General features: G+C 44.0%; 1 protein-coding gene across 1 annotated transcript; it reads left to right on the top strand.

Annotated features, from left to right (window-relative positions):
* Nucleotides 1-1,365: 1,365 nt before the first annotated feature.
* Nucleotides 1,366-14,069, top strand: SNRPA1 (small nuclear ribonucleoprotein polypeptide A'). The gene is made up of 9 exons (XM_060005280.1): nucleotides 1,366-1,519; nucleotides 3,115-3,262; nucleotides 4,263-4,341; nucleotides 8,331-8,377; nucleotides 8,659-8,761; nucleotides 9,347-9,426; nucleotides 9,836-9,911; nucleotides 10,564-10,657; nucleotides 13,806-14,069. Exons 1-9 carry the CDS (start codon nucleotides 1,438-1,440, stop codon nucleotides 13,862-13,864), a joined length of 768 nt encoding a protein of 255 aa, XP_059861263.1. The 5' UTR covers nucleotides 1,366-1,437; the 3' UTR covers nucleotides 13,865-14,069.
* The last annotated feature ends 7,610 nt before the right edge of the window (nucleotides 14,070-21,679 follow it).

The following is a 21,679-nucleotide window of genomic DNA, read 5'->3' as shown; positions in this document are numbered from 1 at the left end:
AAAAAAAAAATGTCATGAAGAACCTAGGGGTAAGGCAGGAATAAAGACGCAGACCTCCTAGAGAACGGACTTGAGGTTATGGGGAGGGGGAAGGGTGAGCTGTGACGGGGCGAGAGAGAGTCATGGACATATACACACTAACAAACGTAGTAAGGTAGATAGCTAGAGGGAAGCAGCTGCATGGCACGGGGATATTGGCTCGGTGCTCTGTGACAGCCTGGAGGGGTGGGATAGGGAGGATGGGAGGGAGGGAGACGCAAGAGGGAAGAGATATGGGAACGTATGTATATGTATAACTGATTCACTTTGTTATAAAGCAGAAACTAACACACCATTGTAAAGTAATTATACCCCAATAAAGATGTTAATAAAAAAAAAAAAAAAAAAAAAAAAAGACTGACCGTGCCAATGAGGCTGACGTTGGAAGTGATGGAAACCCTAACACACCACTAGAGACTGTGGAAATTATTTCAGCCTCTTGGCAGTGATCGTCAGGCATTATCTATCGACGATACCACATCCTATGTCCCATTAGTTCCACTCCTGGAGAAATTAAGATGCATGTGCATCAGATCCACGCACATGAAAATTTATAGCAGCATTATGCAGAACAGCCCCAAACTGGAAACTCTAATGTCCATGAACAGCAAAATGGATAAGTTATGGTGTGAGAGACACAATGGAATTCTATACAACAGCAAGTAAACAAACCTCTGCTGCCTGCAACCTGGATGGATTCCAGGCACGACACAGAGCCGAAGAAACCAGGCACAAAACCAGATTGCATGAGTCTATATCAAAAGCAAGCAAAACTAATCTATGGTGTTGGATTCGCAGTTGCCCTTGGGGAGGGGTGAGGCGGGCAGGTTTTCCGAATAGTGTTCGTTTAGGCGGCCAGCGGCGGCCACGCGGGTGTGCTCACTCTGCTGCAGATTTCTGATCTGCGCGCTTTCCTGTGTACCAGGCTTCAACATGAATATCTAATTGTCTGTAGAGCACAGGCCTAACCACAAATTCGACCGGGGCGGGCGACCCAGCCCGTCCTCATCTGGTACGCCGGGGGCCAAAATCCGGGACCCATCACTGGACCCACGGGTGGAGTGAGGACAGTCACAGCCTCCCTTTCACCTCACGGTGCACGGATGCACGAGAAAGTTCCCTTTCGGGGCTTTCACATTTTGTTAACTTGCGGACACAGCTGTCTGGACTCGGGGTCCCTGCAGACCGCGGCGGTGCCAGAGGAACAGAGCCAGAACCAGAGCGGAGCCCGAGCCCAGGGGCGTGGCTCCTCGATTGCTTCGGCCTGGACGCTGCTCAGCCCGCGCACGCCGGCGGCGATTGGTGCTGCCTGGCGCGGGCGCCGGCGCGGGCGCGGGGCATGCCGGGACGTCAGTGCGGCGAGAGGAGCGGGCGGCGAGGTGGGCGGGAGGTGGCAGGATGGTGAAACTGACGGCGGAGCTGATAGAGCAGGCGGCGCAGTACACCAACGCCGTGCGGGACCGCGAGCTGGACCTGCGGGGTGAGTCGGACGGGGGCGGGCGGTCCGGCCTCCCCGCCTGCCAGGCGGCCCGGCCTAGCCGCGTGCGCCAGGGCCGGAGCGTGGCCGGCGGCCTGCTTCCCGTGCTCCGAGCCGGGCTGGGTCCCGCTGTCGTCGGCGAAAAGCCGTCTCTGGGCCCTTCCGAGGCGCCCCTCACCCCAGCTCTTCCCCGCACACATGGGGCCGCCGCGATGCTCCGGTAGGACCGCGGGCCTGTGCCGGGCCAGCCGGGCGGGCTTCGCGGCCTGAGCCGCTGCGGGACCGGGAAATACACGATCTAGCGGTTGCGACCCTCGTGCGGAGCGAGACGCGTTAACTTGCTGTCGTGAGAGTGTAGACAGGGTAAGGGAGCGAGGAGACGAAGTACGGGACAAAAGCGATTGTCTTCCCGATATATGCTCCTCATTGGCTTCAGTCGTCTTTTCCCCCTTTACCAGAACATTGCAAAGAGCGGACTGTGGGAGCGAGGCTGGCGCTGCCCGGTGCCTGCTGAAGGGTCGCGGAAGCCCCCGAACTGTTAGGTTCCTGTAGTGATTTCCGCCTCGGCGTGCAGCTCGTCAGCATTTTAAGGGGCGGCTTCTCCGGGGTATAAGATAATTAGTCTTGGCCTGAGATTGGCTCCCACGGGGAAAGCGCGGTCGCCGGAGCAGCACGGCTGCGGGCTCTGCTTTCTGCTTGCTTTTTTGTTTGCTGACAAAACCCAGTACTTTCGTTTTGTTGAAACTAAGTTTCTTAGAGAAAGGTTCAACCCAAGCGTAACCGACCGCTTTCACAGTCTTGGCACAGGTGATCCCTGCCTTCTCTCTGAGTCTGAAGTGCACCCCAACGTTGAGGAGTCTTGTTTTGGTGCAGCACTTACTTTGATGTAGCCCTTACAGCTCTGCACTGTGTGCTTTCACCTTGGCTCGTTTAACTTCTTTTTTTCTCCGAGCACTTAGCACAATAATTATGCCCGTGTTAGACAAATCAGGGAGTATTTGAGTTGTCCACAGGGTGATTTACCATTGTGTGTGAACTATTGACTTTCAACTCTGGGTTTGAGCTGGGGGAGGTGAAGTAAGGGGGAACTGTCATGATATCATGAAGACATCCCAATGAGTTCTAGGAATCGGGCCTGTGGGATGCAAAAGAGGTTGAGGGCTGTTGTCCACCATGTGTGAACAACGTTTGGACGCTGACAGTTAAGCAGCTCACAGCGTAAAGTCCTCTTAGGCCACTTCACTAGCTCTGGGGCCTTGCTTAGAGCAGCATTAGGCACCTTGTAAATATTCTTGAAAACTGTTAGGTACTAGTTACTGCTACTAAGTATTCTCATCATTACTGCCCTTGTCACCATCGCCATCTTCATGTCCACTGCTAGACTATAAGCTTCATGGCAGCTGGGACTTGTGACTGTCTTGTTCCTTGTACTATGTGCCAGTACCTGGCAGTGTCTGGCAACGGCATAGGTGTTAGGTAAACACTTTTGGAAGGAACATTAGCTGTGAGTCCAATTACATGAAATGCTGCTAATGTTTTAGGTGCCTTTTAATTATATTAATATTTGTGTGGGTGTTTTTTTTTCCTCCTTTTTGCAGGGTATAAAATTCCTGTCATTGAAAATCTAGGCGCTACCTTAGACCAGTTTGATGCCATTGATTTTTCTGACAATGAAATCAGGAAACTGGATGGTTTTCCTTTGTTGAGAAGACTGAAAACATTATTAGTGAACAACAACAGAATATGGTAATTGTCTACCAGTGGAAAGTAGCTTTTTCCCCCTAGAGTAAATGTTGCAGAGTTCCCTGAAGAAGTTGCAGTATATACTGCCAGTTAAACCTACATATTTCTTTATTTTTCTTTTTAACCTACATATTTCTTAAATGGAAAATGAGCTGCACTTGTCTCATACAGATCCAGAGATTAATTTGTCATTGGTCTAGTCTTATTTGCATTTATTCAGAAATCTTGTGTGTATATATATATGTTCATGGTAAGTTTCTAATTTAAGTTAAAAACATGCTGCTTTGTACATATTTTGGTTGATTTCTAAAATAATAATTAAAATTATCAGAGGGGTCATATTAAAGAGATAACATAAAATTCAACAATTATATTTTTGACTGAACATCTCATTCTACCTCAAATCCTCTGCTATTTGTTTTTCTTTAACTGCAGCTGATTTTTAGAATATTGCTTATTGAAATTAAGATTTTTTTTTGACCCACGTTCATCATCTCTGTAAATTTTGTTGGAGAAAAGTTATTAAAGGTCTATAGACAATGTCTTTAAGAAGTTCTGGGTGTTGAGTTGCGTTTTTTTAATAGGTGTATTTCTCATGAGTTAACTATTCCGTTGTGGTTTGGTTGGTGTATCTTGTGCTTGAGCTGTGAATGCAGAACCACTTGTATTTCTGTGCTACCTGCACACAAGTCCTGAGATGAGCAAAGTAAGTCTATTTACACAGGACTTTCTCTTCGTGTTAGGTCTCATTAGATAGCGTAGCAGTGGAAGGAGCCCCCGGCAGCTTTCAGGAGGCATTTCAGGAGGCATGGGTTTTAAAATCATCCCACTTCTGTGACCTCAGACAAGTTTCCTCTTTGTGCCTCATTTTCCTTCTGTTAGAGTGTTGGAAGAAAGATCTCTAAGGTTCTTCCCGCTTTGAAGTCCTCTGGGCAAGGGCTTAGATGAAGTTGTTAGCTTACTTAATTTTTACTTTCATTAAGATTTTTTCTTTTTATTTTAGCCGTATAGGTGAGGGACTTGATCAGGCTCTGCCCTGTCTGACAGAACTCATTCTCACCAACAACAGTCTTGTGGAATTGGTAAGTTGAACAGGGGAAAAACGTATTTGCAGGGAGGAGTTAAAGGTACTACATGCCTTTTATAGAAAACTTGGAAAATCCAGAAAATTATCTCATCATCCTTTTTCTTTTCTTAATTAATTCAGGAAAAGGGCCTTTTTTGGTTATGTGTTGCAAATATCTTCCCACTCTCTAGCTCACCTTTTGACTCTCTTAGGGTCTTGATAGAGAAGTTCCTAATTCAAGCATAATCCATTTCATCAGTCTGTTGTTATTAGTACTTTTGAGTTCTGTTAAGCTTCCCCTACCCCAGGGTCATAAAGAAACTCACATATTCTGTTTTCTAGAATCACAGTGTCCAGTATGGTAGCTATTAGCCACAAGTGGCTACTTTGAATTAAGATATACTAGAATATAAAATACACTACAGATTCTAGAGCGTTAGTACAAAAAAAAAAGAATATAAACTATCAATTTTTTTAAACTGACATTGAAATGGTAATATTTTGGAAAATAGGTAAAACAATGTATTATTAAAATTAGTTTCTCCTGTTTTAATGTCACTACTAGAAAATTAGACATGTGACATACATTAAATTTTGTTGGAGAGTTTTATTCGAGAAATTATTGTTTTCCTCCACATTTAGATCAACGATCCATTTGAAATCTGTTTTTTTTAAAAAAAAACATTATACTTTCTTTATTTTTTTATAAATTTATTTATTTCTTTTATTATTTTTGGCTGCGTTGGGTCTTCGTTGCTGCGTGTGGGCTTTCTCTAGTTGTGGCGAGCGGGCTTCGCATTGCGGTGGCTTCTCTTGTTGTGGAGCATGGGCTCCAGGTGCACGGGCTTCAGTAGTTGCGGCTCAGGGGCTTAGTTGCCCTTCAGCATGTGGGATCTTCCCGGACCAGGGCTCGAACCTGTGTCCCCTGCATTGGCAGGTGGATTCTTAACCACTGTGCCACCAAGGAAGCCCCTGAAATCCAGTTTCTTATAAGATAGGGGGCAAGTTTCATTTTCTCTATTTGAATATGATTATTCTTATGTTTTTAAATTTCTGCTCTGTGTATAATTTTTAACAAAATTGAGCTTATACTGTACATTGTTTTGCAACCTAAATTTCTCACTTAAATACTGGATGTTTAAGTTCATATGATATAACTTGATTTAAGGTTATTATGCCCTTAACCCCTCCCTTCCCTATTTCCCTGATTGTTCCTTTCCTGGTGGACGAGGTCTATAAGCTTCTTTCAGATTCCCAAAGGAGTACTTGACTCCAAAAGTAAGAAAGCACTGATCTGAGGGCATGTCCTTTCTAAACTATATGAGGTATGTGCGTTCATAGGGAACTTGTGGCATGATGGGGGCAGTATATTCTGTGTGTTGTAATTGTGTTTAAAGCTGTTTGCAAAGATGAAGGCTGTTTGTCCGATCAGTCACCGAAAGAGGTGTATTAAAATCCTGCATGATAGTGGATTTGACTGTTTCCTTGGAGTTCTGTCAATTTTAGTTTTATATATTTTTAGGTTATTTTATTTGATACATCCAAATTTTATGTATCTTACTGATGAAATAAACCTTTTATGTGTGGTGACCCTCTTTACATCTTATTAGTGCTGTTTTACCCTGGTTGTCTATTTTATCTGCTGCAGTATACCAAAACAAGCTTTCTTTCAATTAGTATTTGCATAATCATTTTTTTCATCCTAACTTTACATTGTTTTTCTGTACTTATATTTTAGATTTGTCTCTTGAAAACAGCATATGATAGGATTCTTTTTTTAAATCCAGTCTGAAGTCTGACTTTTAAATGAAATAGTCTGTTTATGTTTAATGTAATTACTGGTATATTTGAGTTTATCTTCTTTCTTTTCTAGAATTTTTTATTTGTTCCATCTATCTGCAATTCTTTTTCTCTCCTGTATTGCTTGCTCTCTCTTTTTTTTGGCATTCCACTTCTCCTTCTGATAGTTTAGAGATTAACTAATTATTAAATAGACTCTGTTTCTATTCTTAGCATCCTAGGAATTAGCACACCCATATTTATCCAAGTGTAAAGCAGTTAACCAGCACCTCTACCTCCTGAATAATGTGGCACCTTAACCATCTCACCGCCCCCCACCCCCCCGTGAAGACGTCACTGTGTTTTGCACAGTCCATATGTGTGTCTGTGTGTGCGACTAAATTTACCGTTCTTCCTTTCTTTTGGTTTTGCAGCTTTATTGAAGTATGATGGACAAATGAAAATTATATATGTTTAAGGTGTACAATGTGAAATTTGATATATGTATACATTGTGAAATGATTACCACAGACTAACATATTCACCACTTCACCTAGTTACCTTTTCGTGTGTGCAGTGAGAATACTTGAGATCTACTTTTTTATCATATTGAGTACACCATATGTTATTTTTAACTATAGTCGCAATGTTGTACCTGAAATCTCTAGAACTTATTTATCTTATAACTGAAAGTTTGTGCTCTTTAATCAATAGCTCATCTCCCCTTTCCTCCACCCCCTCAGCCTCTGGTAACCACCATTCAACTCTGTTGCTGTGAGTTGGACTTTTCTTGAGATTCCACATAAAAGTGAGGTCAGGCAATATTTGTCTTCCTTTGTTCCTTTTTGGATTGTTCTCTAGATTTCCTTTAGTGATGGTGTGCCAGTAGCAAGCTTTAGAGCTCCCTCCCATGCTGTTGTGAGGTATTTAAAAGTGGCAGCTTTCTGAGCACCTGGCTGTGTTGCCCTCTCCTGCTTTTACTTGTACTTTTTTCCTCATTGTCCCTCTTGGCCCTGTCCCACTTAGTTCAGATCTGTTCTAGCAGTTTCTCCTCCATGTGGGGCTTTGTTCTGGAAAGGGCACAGTTTCTGGTGGAGTGAAGTCCCAGATTGCTCGAGCCCTTCAGGCGTCATCACACACTTAATGTGTTCATTATTGGGACATGCCTATCTTTTGCCTATCCTTTCTCAAACTGGGTACCTGTCAGTCGCTTTGGAGTTCTCGGGTCTCTTGGACGCCTCTCTGCCTTTCCTCTCTTCTTCCTTTATGGATGTTGTCACCAGGCAAGGCATGTAGCTCTCACAGTAGTTTGTCCTCACTGGCTTCTGTGTTAGGTTCTTGCCAGAGTACCTTTTCATCTAGTTTGCTTGTAGTTGACTGTACATTTTGGTTTTCCTATCCTTGTGGCACTGTGTTTTATGACATAATTTGGGAAGATTCAAAAGCTAACCTGCCTTCTTCCCATATACGTTTGTTTTTTTTTTTCTTTGCGGTACGTGGGCCTCTCACTGTTGTGGCCTCTCCCGTTGCGGAGCACAGGCTCCGGACGCGCAGGCTCAGCGGCCATGGCTCACAGGCCCAGCTGCTCCGCGGCATGTGGGATCTTCCCGGACTGGGGTACGAACCCGTGTCCCCTGCATCGGCAGGCGGACTCTCAACCACTGCACCACCAGGGAAGCCCAATATATATGTTATTTTTTAAGTGTACTCCTTGTCCTTGAAAATTTTATTTGAAGAGGTTTGGGGGCGCCTAGAATAAAGCTGCCTTCCCTCAAAGATGACATACCCGTGTTGCTCCCAGGCACCAACAGGAAAAACCACCTTACACCAAGATCACGGTTTGAGGTTCCCTATGTGAACAACTTGCTCAAAAGTTACAGAAGTTTTCACATTGCTTTCTTTTCTCAATCACTGCTTTAAGCTCAGTAGTCCTTTTGAACTTGCTACAGGAAATGATTTTTTTTTTTTTTTTTTGGTCTCTTCTGCTGTTGAGACAGAAACTGTTGTGGCCAAGATATTAAGTTTAAGAAGCTCAAATTTATGAACCAGGGTATTCAGTAGAAATGTGCCAAGCATCTGTGATGTGCTAGTGTTGTGCGGTTCTGGGGCAGGAAAAACAAATGCATAAAAGACAAGATCAGTCCTTGCTCCAAAGGCATCCACCGTTTCACAGTATCAAAATGGGGTGTGGTATTCGTGTTCTTACCTGTGGCTGTTATTTTACAGGGTGATCTGGACCCTTTGGCATCTCTCAAATCATTGACTTATTTAAGGTATGGAAATTATTTGTGGTGGTGACAATAAAGTCTTTTAAAATTACCAGCCTTGATCTTAAAGTCATCAGTTAGTAAAAAGTACCTTTAAAAAACAAATACTGAAAGTATTTCCTTTGGGCTATGTTAAAATTTCCGTAGTGTTAAGTTCTTATGACATTGAAATGTGAAGAATAGTGAACTTTGCCTTACTTCATGGACTCATTAGATTTTATTAAAATGGACCTCTTGAGTGCTGTGCTGTGAACAACATTGGCACTGTATTGTTCCTTTTCTTGTAGTATTCTAAGGAATCCTGTAACAAATAAGAAGCATTACAGACTATATGTGATTTATAAAGTTCCACAAGTCAGAGTACTGGATTTCCAGAAGGTGAAACTAAAAGTAAGTATTACTCTGTTGTAAGTCATTATAGATTGGTGTGTTTTCCTTTATACTTTCGTTACTGACTTTTTAAATGGCCCAGTGATTTTTATCATTGGTTTATAATGAGAATGGGGAGGGGGCGCTAAGTCAATTTTCGCATACGGTGTTTATGGTGGGACTTTGAGTTCCGGTTGTCTTGTGTGGGGCTGGCCTTTCTAGAGGTGGCACAGCCTCAGAGCCGCCGTGGGCACTGTCACAGCAGACGGCCTGCTTAGATGCACTCCCTGTGGGGAGTGTAATGTAATCCACGTTTCAGTACCTTTAATTGTTAGAATGATTTTCCCTTTATTGGGGGATTTTTTTTTTTTTTTTAACCTTCTTAGTTCCTTGAGAGCCCCTCCTTGAAACTCGGAGAGGGAACTTTCTTCAAGGACCTTCACCAGAAAGGCGACCACTGTGTCTCCTTTTAATGTGAAATTGGCTTCGTGGTATTTTCACCAGCCCAGAGTATTCCAGGAGTTTTCTTCCATGTTTTCTGAGGAATGCATCTAAATGCATGTGGTATTCCTATTTCCATTAACTATGTGTGTGGTGTCGCTGTAGGAGCGTCAGGAAGCAGAGAAAATGTTCAAGGGCAAACGGGGTGCACAACTTGCAAAGGATATTGCCAGGAGAAGCAAAACGTAAGATCCGGATGTCCAACTTCACTCCACTTCACCTTCAGAAACATTATCTGTCTGGCATTTTGCCTCCTGCAAAATGAAATGAAACACCTGTGACTACTACAGTACTAAATTTGCGTGATGATGATCCGTGACCATCAGTGGTCCATGTATCACATGAGATTTCTACCAGGGTAGCAGAGCAAATATTTCAGTATTCAGTCTTAGTGTGATATTATATACGTCCTCCTTTCTCTGTAGGAAGATGAACTGGGTGGTGTTTCTGAAGGAGAGAGTTTCTTGTATCAGTTTGTTAACAAAGATAAGATACTACACTGGTTGAATTACTTTCAAAAGCTTTTGAAAGTAAAAGAGAAGCAATTTCTATTGGTCTGGATTTGACAGTTTTGTACTTCCCTCCCCTCCCAAGTTTCAATCCAGGTGCTGGTTTGCCAACTGACAAAAAGAAAGGTGGGCCATCTCCAGGGGATGTGGAAGCAATCAAGGTAATCATGTGTTAGGATTCTTGGACTGGAGTGAGCTGTTATGGGTTTAGGACACAAAATTATGTAATAACCCAAGTAATAAATCAAACACTGCAAATTTTCCCCACAGTTGTTAGAATCCAGCTGTATTTTTGTGTAAGGAAAAACTAGCTTAAAGATATCATAGGACCAGACTTTGACTTGAATTAATTATATGAGCCAGTCAAAGTGGAGGCAGCTCTGGTCTTTCTCATTTTCCCAGGATGTGTTTTATTTGAACAGTTAGTTACCTTTGCATGCTGTCTTAATTTTTACTTTGAAAGATTTGCTACCTGAAAGATCCTGCTTGATGAGAAATCCTAATTTTATAATACTGCCTCCTAAATTATCCAGTAGCATAATTCCAAATAGGTACTTCAATTAGCTAAGATTTTAGGACACGAGCAGCGATTATTTGCTCTCTTATAATAGGGTCTATAGCTGTTTACCAATTTTGGAAATTTATGATTTGGTTTTGGGCTTGATTTCACTGTGCCAGTAAAATTCTTCCCCCAACAAAGAACTATTTAATATTCCAACTCAGAAAGACGGTGTGAATTCCTGTGAGTGTTTTCTGGGTGGTGGAGGCTTAGATGAAAGTAACTGTCCGTCTCCATTGTCTCCTGGCATCCAGAATGCTATAGCAAACGCATCAACTTTGGCTGAAGTGGAGCGGCTGAAGGGCTTGCTTCAGTCCGGTCAGATACCTGGCAGAGAACGCAGATCAGGTAACAATGTTCTGTCTTTATTTCCAAATTAATGGTACACTTGGAGTGATTGCAAAACAAATGGTACACTTGGAGTGATTGCAAAACAGTTTAGATGCTACGACCCAAGAATGCTACAATAGTGCCTCATTACCACCTAATCTAATCCACACAAAATGCCTTTAAATGCTCTTTGAAGAGAAATCATTTGTTAAAGAATGTTATGTTCTAGGACTCTGGGGTTTTTGTAAAAGTTGAGACAAACATTATTTCATAGCCATGGAATGAAAGCGAACAGTGGAGGTGACCGTGTTGCCTTTGACCCCTGTCCATGTAGGCTAGCTTAGCAGATGAGGACACAGGCTCCAGAGCCAGACAGGCTGAGGGTCAGAGCTTAGCTTCACCAGTTCTGTCCTTGGGTAAATTTCTTAATCTCTACTTACTCTTAAATCTGTGTCCTTATCTTTAAATCTGAGATAGTGATAATGGTAACCTCAAAAGGTTGTTGGGAGCACTAAGTAAGATACTTCGTAGGTAGCACTGAGCATAGGGTGTGAGCCCTTCTGATAGTAAATGCCAGCTTTGTGTCAGGCAGACTGGTGGACAGTTGGGTATAAAGTGAAAACTACCCCAGACCGTGCATATTACAAGTTTGATATGAATGTAACTGGGACCTCTGTCTAGACTGGCAGCTCAGGGAAAGTTTCCTTGGGGAAATAATGCTGGAACTGAAGCTAAAAATGAGTAAGACGTTAATTAGACCAGTGGTTCTCATCCGTGTGGTCCTTGGGGCCTTGGGGCACACATTTTTGGTTTCCTGGGTGACGATGGAATGGGGGTGCATAAAGCACCTCTGTGCCTACATGGGTGGTTGGCTCCCTGTGCTTGTGCTGGCTCAGGTGAGAGGCAGGCAGCTTCACCAACGTGAAGTGAGCTTGCCACTTCAAGGAGAGCAGCTAGTGTTTGTTACCAATGATAATCAAATTTTCAAGCAGAAATTAAAAGCTGGGAAAATTTTTTTCCACAATTGTAACCTTGACAGTTTCCCAGTACTTCCAGACTTCTCTGCGGAAATTGTTGCTATTAATGAATGTGATTTGTTTTATATAACATATAAAGAAATGGGTCAACATTTGGAAGACCTGTATAACTCAGTGAACAATGTTTTCCAAATGATGTTACAGAGTTATGCATCCATTCAGAGTACAGAATAAACCGGTGGATTTTCAAGTCAGAGAGTATGAAAAGTTCATTGATAAGGTTTCAGACTCCACACTGCAATCTAACCTTTAAGAAACTACCACTTTCAGGACTTCCCTGGCAGTCCAGTGGTTAAGACTTGGCTTTTACTGCTGTGGGCCTGGGTTCGGTCCCTGGTCGGGGAACTAAAATCCCACAAGCCAAGTGGTGTGGCCAAAAAAAAAAACAACTACCACTTCTGTCAAGTTTGGGCATAGTATCAGAAAAGAATATCCACAACTGCCTGCAAAGACTTAAAATACTCCTCCCTTGTCTAACTACATGTCTGTGTGAGGCTGACTTTCTTCATACCCTTCAATCAAAACAACATACTGTAGCAAGTGGAATGATGAAGTCACTACACGGGTCCAGCTGCTATTTGGCAGACATTACAGAGATGGGCAAAACTAGAAAATAATGCCGACTTTCTCACTAAATATTTTTGTTTTAGAAAATATTGGTATTGTTATATTTTATAAAAATATAAACATTGTTACTATATAATAGATTTATTGTTTTAATGAATTACTGTTTTTCAAAATACTTTTAATTTTCTAACATACTATCGATAAACGTAATCTACTTAAACAAAAGCTCTTTGGGTCCTAAAATTAAAATATTTGAGAACCCCTGAACTAGACAAAGGCAGAATGGCATTCTCGGGGCAAGGAACTGCACTGGCCTTAAGAGATCCTTGCACACTTGGACTGAAGGAGGACAGTGTGAGCCAAGGTCAAGGGATGGGGGGGAATGTGGTGAGACGGGCAGCAGAGTGAGCTCTCAAGTCCAGCCCCTCCGGGGACTGCAGGCCTGCAGTCCCCATGCCGGAGGAGGTCTGCGGTCCTGAGAACAATACAGGTCTGTCAAAGGCTTTCAAGACTCCCTGGTAACAGCTTGGGGGAGGAAGCTGTGTCTAATTGCTTATTGGGACTGCAGTATGACAAAATTACTGAATTAATTTGCTTCCCCTAAAGTGTTTTATTTGAGCCTTAGGCTAGCTTTGGATTTTTCAGTGTCATCTAAACATGCGGGCACATTGAGGACAGGAAGATGGAGATTGTTCCTGGTTCTGTCAATTTCAGTGGGCCCAGGCTTCTGAGTAGCAGCACTTCCTGTATCTAGAAATGTAATGTTTGGGTCTAACTAGAAACAAACATGAGAAATTTTCCCTAACATTGACAGGGTTAAAACATTTCCTTTATCAGAATACATTGACTAAAATATCTGCAATAAATTGTTGACAAATAACAACTGTTTCATTGTTGTTGCCATATTTTTCTTAATTTAGAGACATAGTCACTAACTGACTATCCCCAGCATGTGGTAGGTATTCCCCCCCCCGCCCCTTTTTTAAATCTTTTTGAGTGTTCCCAGTTTCTTTGCCCATAGTAGTGGCAAGAACAAAACACAAAGTGTAAGCTTTTTGTGTTTATAAAAAATGAGTTATCAGGCTTCCCTGGTGGCGCAGTGGTTGAGAGTCCGCCTGCCGATGCAGGGGACACAGGTTTGTGCCCTGGTCCGGGAGGATCCCACATGCCGTGGATCGGCTAGGCCCGTGAGCCATGGCTGCTGATCCTGCGTGTCTGGAGCCTGTGCTCCGCAACGGGAGAGGCCACGGCAGTGAGGGGCCCGAGTACCGCAAAAAAAAAAAAAAAAAAGAGTTATCAGCTTGACTAGAATGGCAGGCAAAGAGTTTGACTTGCATAAAACACCTTTGTGACCCTTCCTCTTAGGAACTGACAATCCTTTCCAATACCTGCCAAAGATAGATGGTCTCCAGACCCTAAACTCCTCAAGGCAGAGGCCGCTGTTGGGCTTTTGTACCTTGCCCAGGGCCTGGCACACAGCAGCCTCACGGATGGGCGTTCACACACTGAGCAAGCACGTTCTCTAAAATTGATATTACTTCCGGCTTTGTGTTTTTCTCTAGGCCCCACTGATGATGGTGAAGAGGAGATGGAAGAAGACACGGTCACAAATGGGTCCTGAGCAGGGTGGCCTCTAAGGATCTCAGGACATACAAGAGTCCACTTCAGACAGGTCCTGCTTTTTGAATAGCTTTGTTTGTGTCAGCAAGGTAGAGTTCATAAGCATTGTTGAAATGCTTAAGACTGCTGGTAATTTTGTAATAAAAATTTTGAAATCTAAATGCCAGTTTTCTATCAATAGTGCAAATAAAGGACGTGCTGTGCTGCGGATTGCACATCATTGGGGTGTATGTGTGGTGAGACCTGGACGTGTGGGAGTTGGAAATGCAGGAGGGCAGATCTTGTGGGTAGGCTTCCCAGTCCTCATGAAATGTTTAGGTTTTTAAATTCACAATAAAACTTACAGTTATCTGTGTGCTGCCACTGATTGTCAGAATTTGCGATCTGGGGTGCATTTTTTTTTCTGCATGAAAAATAACAAGAGCTTTGTTAAAGGCAGCCAGGCTCTAGGGCTTTACAGAAGTCAACATCCTTTAACGTTTTTATTTAACCCTATGTACAAACATGCAAACGATGAACTGCTGGTTGGGACAGTTAGAGGGGATGTGATGTCTGCCTGTCAGTTGGTGGGATTTGTGCAGAGCAGCAGCACGTTCCAGCGCTGAGGACGCAGTGGAGGAGTTGGGGCTGCCTGGCAGCCCACTAAGGCATGGTGTCCAGCTCCTGGGTGCCTATTACAGTCCTAACACCCTGCTGTGGCCAGTTTGGGCTAATCTAAAAATCAAGGTGGGGCTTCCTTGGTGGCGCAGTGGTTAAGAATCCTCCTGCCAATGCAGGGGACACAGGTTCGAGCCCTGGTCCAGGAGGATCCCACATGCCGCAGAGCAGCTAAGCCCGTGCACCACAACTACTGAGCCTGCGCTCTAGAGCCTGTGAGCCACAACTACTGAGCCCACGTGCCACAACTACTGAGCCCACGTGCCACAACTACTGAGCCCACGTGCCACAACTACTGAAGCCCGCGCACCTAGAGCCGGTGCTCCGCAACAAGAGAAGCCACTGCAGTGAGAAGCCCACGCTCCGCAATGAAGAGTAGCCCCCGCTCGCCGCAACTAGAGAAAGCCCGTGCGCAACAACGAAGACCCAGTGCAGCCAAAAATAAATAAAATAAATTTTTTAATAAATAAAAATCAGGGTGGTGGAGGGGAGTGCCTTCGCCAGCCATCTTTTCTCATCTGCTGGTGTTTGTGTTGTTTTTTAAAGCTCCCTGGATGATTTCTAAATGTGAGAAGCACTCCTCTAAATAGGCCCTGAAACAGTTTGGGGTGATGCTGATGGACTAGTTGCTGTTCGTGCAAGGCATATACAAGATGCCTGGGACACGAAGAAACTCCTGCTTGGAGGAGCTGACAGTCTAACTGGGGAGACAGAACCTCACACAGTAGTGGGGCTAAACCTCAGTGCAGTAGCAATGAAGAGAAAAGAATGGGTAGAGCCTTCAGAAAGCTTCGGAAAGGAGATGGAGCTTGGGCATCAGGAGGACCTGGCCTTTAGATTTCCTCAGTACAACCCTAGACCAGTGCCTCTCCAACTCCAGTGCACTGTGAACCCTGGGGGTCTTGCCAGAGTGCAGGGTCTTTTGTGGGGCCTGAGGCTCTGTGCTTCTAGCAGGTTCCCAGGAGCTGTCCATCGGAGGATAGCACTCAGGATTTCTAGCCTTACTGCTCACCCCTTCCTTACACCTTCAACTCCTTCCGGGGCCGTCCCCTATGATCTGTTTACTGATTGATTACAAAAAGCACTTCTCTTTCTCTTTGGAGGTAAAGTGTGGTCTTACCTGCCTCTTCTTTAGCAAATCATTTTTCTGGATGATTGTGCCATGTCAGGAAGGGCCTGTGCTGTCAGGAACCAGGATTTATATTCAGCCCCTGGCAGCACTGAAAAGGCCTCCCTGGCAGAGGCCAGCCTACTGGGTGTCTGAGTGACACTTGCAGCTTCTGATGGAGGGGATAATGTTCAAAAAGCCAGGTGGTAACACTTTAGCTCTTGACAGTGGAGTAGGTACTTGGCGTGAGCTCAGACTTGGGTCTGGTTTTCACTCAGGTTGGATTTCAATATTTTGATTGCTAGTGCTGTGTCCATCATCAGTTTGGGGGCATTTCCCTGATGGACCTCCCTACACCCTCCCCAGTCATGATTCATCTTTCAAAGCTCCCTCATCTTTCAAAGCTCCCTCATCTTTCAAAGCTCCCAACAGGAAAGGTTTACAATCCCATGACATGACCAAAGCACAAGACTGCAGAAAAGCCACAGCAATTCCAGAGGGCTACAGGCCCCTGAGCTGCCCCCTCCCCTGCCAGCTGGCTGATCCTCCACCCCCACCAACAACCGAGGAGGGAGGGAGGAGAGGGGGAGGGAAAGAGAGAGGAAGAAAAGTGTGTCCTGAGAACCCTGCTCCACTCCAGGGACCGCTCACCCCAGCCTGGCCTTGCTCCACACTTCCCTGCCTGAGCTCTCCAAAGAAGTTAAACTGTTTGCAGATGACATGACGCTATATGTAGAAAATCCTAAAGATGCTACCAGAAAACTAGAGTTCATCAATGAACTCAGTAAAGTTGCTGGATACAAAATTAATACATAGAAATCTGTTGCATTTCAATACACTACCAATGAAATATCTGAAAGAGAAATTGAGGAAACAATTCCATTTACCATTGCATCAAAAAGAATAAAATACCTAGGAATAAGCCTACCTAAGGAGGCAAAAGACCTGTACTCCAAAAACTGTAAGATGCTGATGAAAGAAACTGAAGACCGTATAAACATATGGAAAGAATGGAGGTGGGGGAATCATGCTTGTGGTCTCCAGACTATACTACAAAGCTGCAATAATCGAAACAGTATGGTACTGGCACAAAAATATATGGATCAATGGAACAGGATAGAAAGCCGAGAAATAAACCCATTTGTGGTCAATTAATCTACAACAAAGGAGGCAAGAATGTACAGTGGAGAAAAAAATCTCTTCAATAAGTGTTGCTGGGAAAACTGGACAGCTACATGTAAAAGAATGAAATTAGAAAACCTCACACTATATACAAAAATAAACTCAAAATGGATTAAAGACCTAAATGTAAGACTGGATACTATAAAACTCCTAGAGGAGAACAGGCAGAACACTGACATAAATCGCAGCAATATCTTTTTGGATCCATCTCCTAGAGTAATGGAAATAAAAATAAATGGGACCTAATTAAAAGCTTTTGCAAAGGAAACCATGAACAAAACGAAAAGACAATCTACAGACTGGGAGGAAATATTTGCAAATGATGTGACCGACAAGATTAATTTCCAAAATATACAAACAGCTCATATAGCTTAATATCAAAAATTAAATCAAAGAACCCCAATCAAAGAAAGTCATGGCTTCTTTATCTGAATGACGAAGATGTTCTTTCACACTTCTTAGAACCCAGATTAAAACATAAGTCCATCAGATAAATGGAAGCAATTTTAAAAATAAAAAGAGGGATAGAAATTTCATTTGTATATACATGGGGGAAAAGTGTTATTTTTTTTAAAGATCAGAATTTTGCAAATTTTATGGATGGTAAAAACTGTTCCATTTTCCATGTACTCCCTTAGGTTTACCAAATCAAACTCTCTACAATGAGTATGTCTAACACTGAGCTGTTTTAAATTCTTATTTTCCCGTCATCAATGGCCAAGTGCAGAGGTCATCAGGAGGTCAACTCTAATCCACCCATGGACATGGCAGCCTTGACTACTGATGTTCAAGCTAGACACCATCAGCAGAACCACATCTCCTAACGTGGGTGAATTTCTACTCGTAATCATGGATGGAAATGGGGAAATCAAAGGATATTCTCTATTGAGAATCAAAGTTGTAGATCCCTATCATGGGTTCATTACTTTGAATGTTTGACCCAAAACACATACATCTATTGCACCATGCCCAATTCTACTATCTTTATAAGATGCAGCCTTACAGTGAAAGAGAAACAGGTGCAACAGCAATATCTCATCCTCTCTGAAGCCCCTAGACTCAGAAGTTTTAAAGGCAAAAGAAAATCATACTTTTCCTGAACAAAAAGAGTAGAGGCATTTAAATTTAAATTTAAATTTGGAGTCTGTCCCATCCCTTAACTGTCACGTACACTCTCTTTCCACATAAGCCTGAGTTTAGGATGTGTTGTTCAGAGATTGTATTGTGATGAATGAAGTATTTTTTTATTCTTTAAAAAATATTACTAATTTGTTAAAAAGTGATGGAGTGAGCATAATACTAAATTTCACGATTTTTTTTTACCAGAATACTGAGATGGACCACCTTGAAGTCCAGTTTTTTCATAAGAGTCTTTATTCAGTGACAGCATTAACTTTCCTATAAAGCAAATAATCTCCACAAAAGAAATGTTAAAAATATGACTCATGCTCGCTGACTAAAAGAAAGCAAGGCAAACTGAGCAGTTAGATATCAGTGTAATAAATTATATACGTGAATCTTACTGCAGCATTGTTTATAATAGTGAAACTGGATGTCATCAAATACCTATCAAAGACGGAATAATTAGACAAATCATGGTATAAAAAATAATTAGGAATTAAGAATGAAGGGAAGAAAGACTTATTAATAACAATTGAATAAAGCAAAGCTTTCACAGGGAAATAAAGGAACAAAAACAATTCAGACTTCATTTCTGGTTCAGCATGTGAAGAATTTGGAAGTTGCCATTCTAACAACAAGTAAAAACTAAACAAACTGAAAATCAGTAAATTTTGTTAGATCTATCAAAGAATTGAGGTCACAGGCAAATTGCCGGCCCCCAAATCAGAGAGGCAGACAGGTAGGTACAAAGAATCTCATTTACTGAAGCAGAAATGTGCAAGCAGAAACCTCCATGGACACCAGGGAGGAAACCTGAACCGCGATTGACAAATTGCTGGAGGCTCAGTGCAGCAAGTGTAAGAGTTACAAACTCTAGGGGGGCCCAGTGTTAGGGAGGGTCTTAGAACCTCACCCACTTTTGTGAGTCTTAGCTTCAGAATTCCTACCAGGTTCTCACTCTGAAAAATTGGAGACAGTGTGCTGCATGTCCAGCAGGGGAACAAGAAACTGTTTTGAAATAGGCCCACAACATTTTATTCTTCTTAATGAAGCCTGCCCTCAAGAGAATCTATTTTACCAGACCCTAAACAACTTGGGATTTAACAGAACATAACTGACCTGAAGGAAGAGAAATACCAAAATCCAGCCCTCTCTAGAGAAACCATATGAATGTAATACATGTAAGAAAAGCAGTGGCTAGAGAGCAAACCTTCATCCAGACCAAAGAACTCATGCTACGTGCTCACGAGGCTCTGCTCCGTGTCATCTTCCCTCTGGACTCGGGTTGATGGAGCAGTCTCTATCTGGATACTGCCTTTGCCAGGGAAAGAGGAAAATCATGCACTGGTTCTGAAGCATGTGCTCACATTTCTTTCCCTGTTCATCAACCCCTTTGCCGTGACTGGAGAAACAAAGGGCAGGGCTGTATAATCCTCCAGTGCATTGAATGTGGGCGAATCGTAGTCCAGTTCCACACCAGGCTTAAGATTTTTTGTTTTTGCAGTATGCAGGCCTCTTACTGTTGTGGCCTCTCCCGTTGCAGAGCACAGGCTCTGGACGTGCAGGCTCAGCGGCCATGGCTCATGGGCCTAGCCACTCCACAGCATGTGGGATCTTCCCGGACCAGGGCACGAACCCGTGTCCCCTGCATCAGCAGGCGGACTCTCAACAGCTGCGCCACCAGGGAAGCCCCCAGGCTTAATATTTTGATGTTTATCTTAGGAGCAGTGGAAAACCACTGAGTACATTTTCCATTTTTAATAAATCACCCTGGCTGTAGTGAGAACAGCAGAGTGGATGTGGGGAGAAACATTAGGAGGTCATTTCAGTTTTCCTGGGACAAAAGATAGTACTTTAGACCAGGGCCCTGGCAGTGGAACTGGAGAGAAACCAATAGACTTAAAGACAGGAGGACCTAGTGCTGTGCAAATGGAAGCAGAGGTGAGTGAACATATGGCCCCAGGAGGGTGGAAGAAACACAGCAGACCTGGCGTCTCATGTCTCACCAGCTGCAGCTCCAGTCTTCTGGAAAGACAGCTAATCCATTCTCTGTTCTTAGGTTCCCTGTTTTCTCATAAATCACCCTTCTTGCTTAAAAAAAAAACAAACAGCATGATCTAAATAAAGGAGGGAACAAATGGATTGATTAATAGGGTGACCTGACAATAAGTGACAGAATGACCAGGGGTATTAATTGACGTCCCCAAATGTTCAGAGTGAAGAGAAACTAGACTCGTCCAGAAGAAAACAGTCTCCCCGCTGAGCCTGCCTCACAGGGATCCCTCCCTTCCCCACCAACACATCAGGGGTCTCTGTTCTTCCAGGGAGCCATGACCAATTTCATCTGTGACAGAGAAAGGGAAGCAGAGAGGGAGGTGGATGATGGATGGACTCCATGGAACCTCCACACCATCCTCTCCTCCCCTCCATGTGGCCTCCCTCTATTTCCCTTTGAGAGCCCCAAACTTGACTTCAAGTGGGAGAACTTGGGAATCACAAATGCCCCAAAAGATTTCCTGGGGCAGCAGCAGCATTGGGCAAGCTCATAGGGACCTAGAGCTGGGGGTCTTCACAGGCACGGAAAGAGCTGATCCTCCTCTGCCCTGGGTGCTCTCAGCAGCCATGAAGGGGAAGGATTTAGATGCACAGCTGTGTGATTGTGGACTCAACTCAGCCCAGCTTTGCCATGGGAGAGTTGTGGCTATTTTCCACGGTGCTCATCGGCTGACTCAGCTGGAGAGACATGTTCTAAGACCCAACCACAGCATGTCAGAGCTGAGGGGGCTCCAGGAACTCATTTTCCCCAGTGCCTCTTCAGATGAGAAAGCAGAAGCCCAGAAAGGAGGAGGAATTCCTCAGGGCCACACGGTGGGTGGCAGAGCGGGACTGGAAGCTCACCTCCAGATGCTTCATCACACAAAACTTGTTCCCTTTTGGAGGCTCCTGGGTGATACCCACTAATCAGAACAATTAACAGTCCTGAGAACCCATAGCAGCATGTAGTAGGTGCTCAGTGGATGTTTGTTGACTGAATAAATGATTGTAACGGGACACAGAAACCAAGCCTTGAGGCTGGAAGGGGATCCCCAATCCTCCCTCTTTTTTTTAAATTATTTTTTTATAAATTTATTTATTTATTTTTGGCTGCTGTTGGGTGTTCATTGCTGCGCACAGGCTTTCTCTAGTTGGGGCGAGCGGGGGCTACTCTTCGGTGCAGTGTGCTGGCTTCTCATTGCGGTGGCTTCTCTTGTTGCGGAGCACGGGCTCTAGGTGCGCAGGTGTCAGTCGTTGCGGCACGCGGGCTCCAGAGCGCAGGCGTCAGTAGTTGCGGCTTGCGGGCTCCAGAGCGCAGGCGTCAGTAGTTGTGGCTCGCGGGCACTAGAGCGCAGGCTCAGTAGCGCACGGGCTTACTTGCTCCGCGGCATATGGGATCTTCCCGGCAGGGTCCGAACCCGTGTCCCCTGCATTGGCAGGCGGATTCTTAACTATTGTGCCACCAGGGAAGTCTTGCTCATTTTTGGTGTTGGTGGGTGAAACGGGGCTTGGGAAGAGAAGAAATGCATCATGAATTCTTTTGTAAACAGAGGACAAAGGGGTGTGGGCGGAGGATGTGAGCAGGTACCTCCCAGGAAACTGAGCACAGAGGACGCAGCAGCTGGCCCCTCACCCCTGCTCTCTCCGTATCACCCTGTCTCCCACCCCACACAAAGGGTGAACAGCCAGCAAGTTTCCCGGAGAGGATGGGCA

The sequence above is a fragment of the Delphinus delphis genome, chromosome 2, assembly GCF_949987515.2.
Source record: "Delphinus delphis chromosome 2, mDelDel1.2, whole genome shotgun sequence".
Taxonomy (NCBI): Eukaryota; Metazoa; Chordata; class Mammalia; order Artiodactyla; family Delphinidae; genus Delphinus; species Delphinus delphis.
The sequence above is the reverse complement of the archived record's forward strand: the minus strand, read 5'-3'. Positions and strand labels throughout refer to the sequence as shown.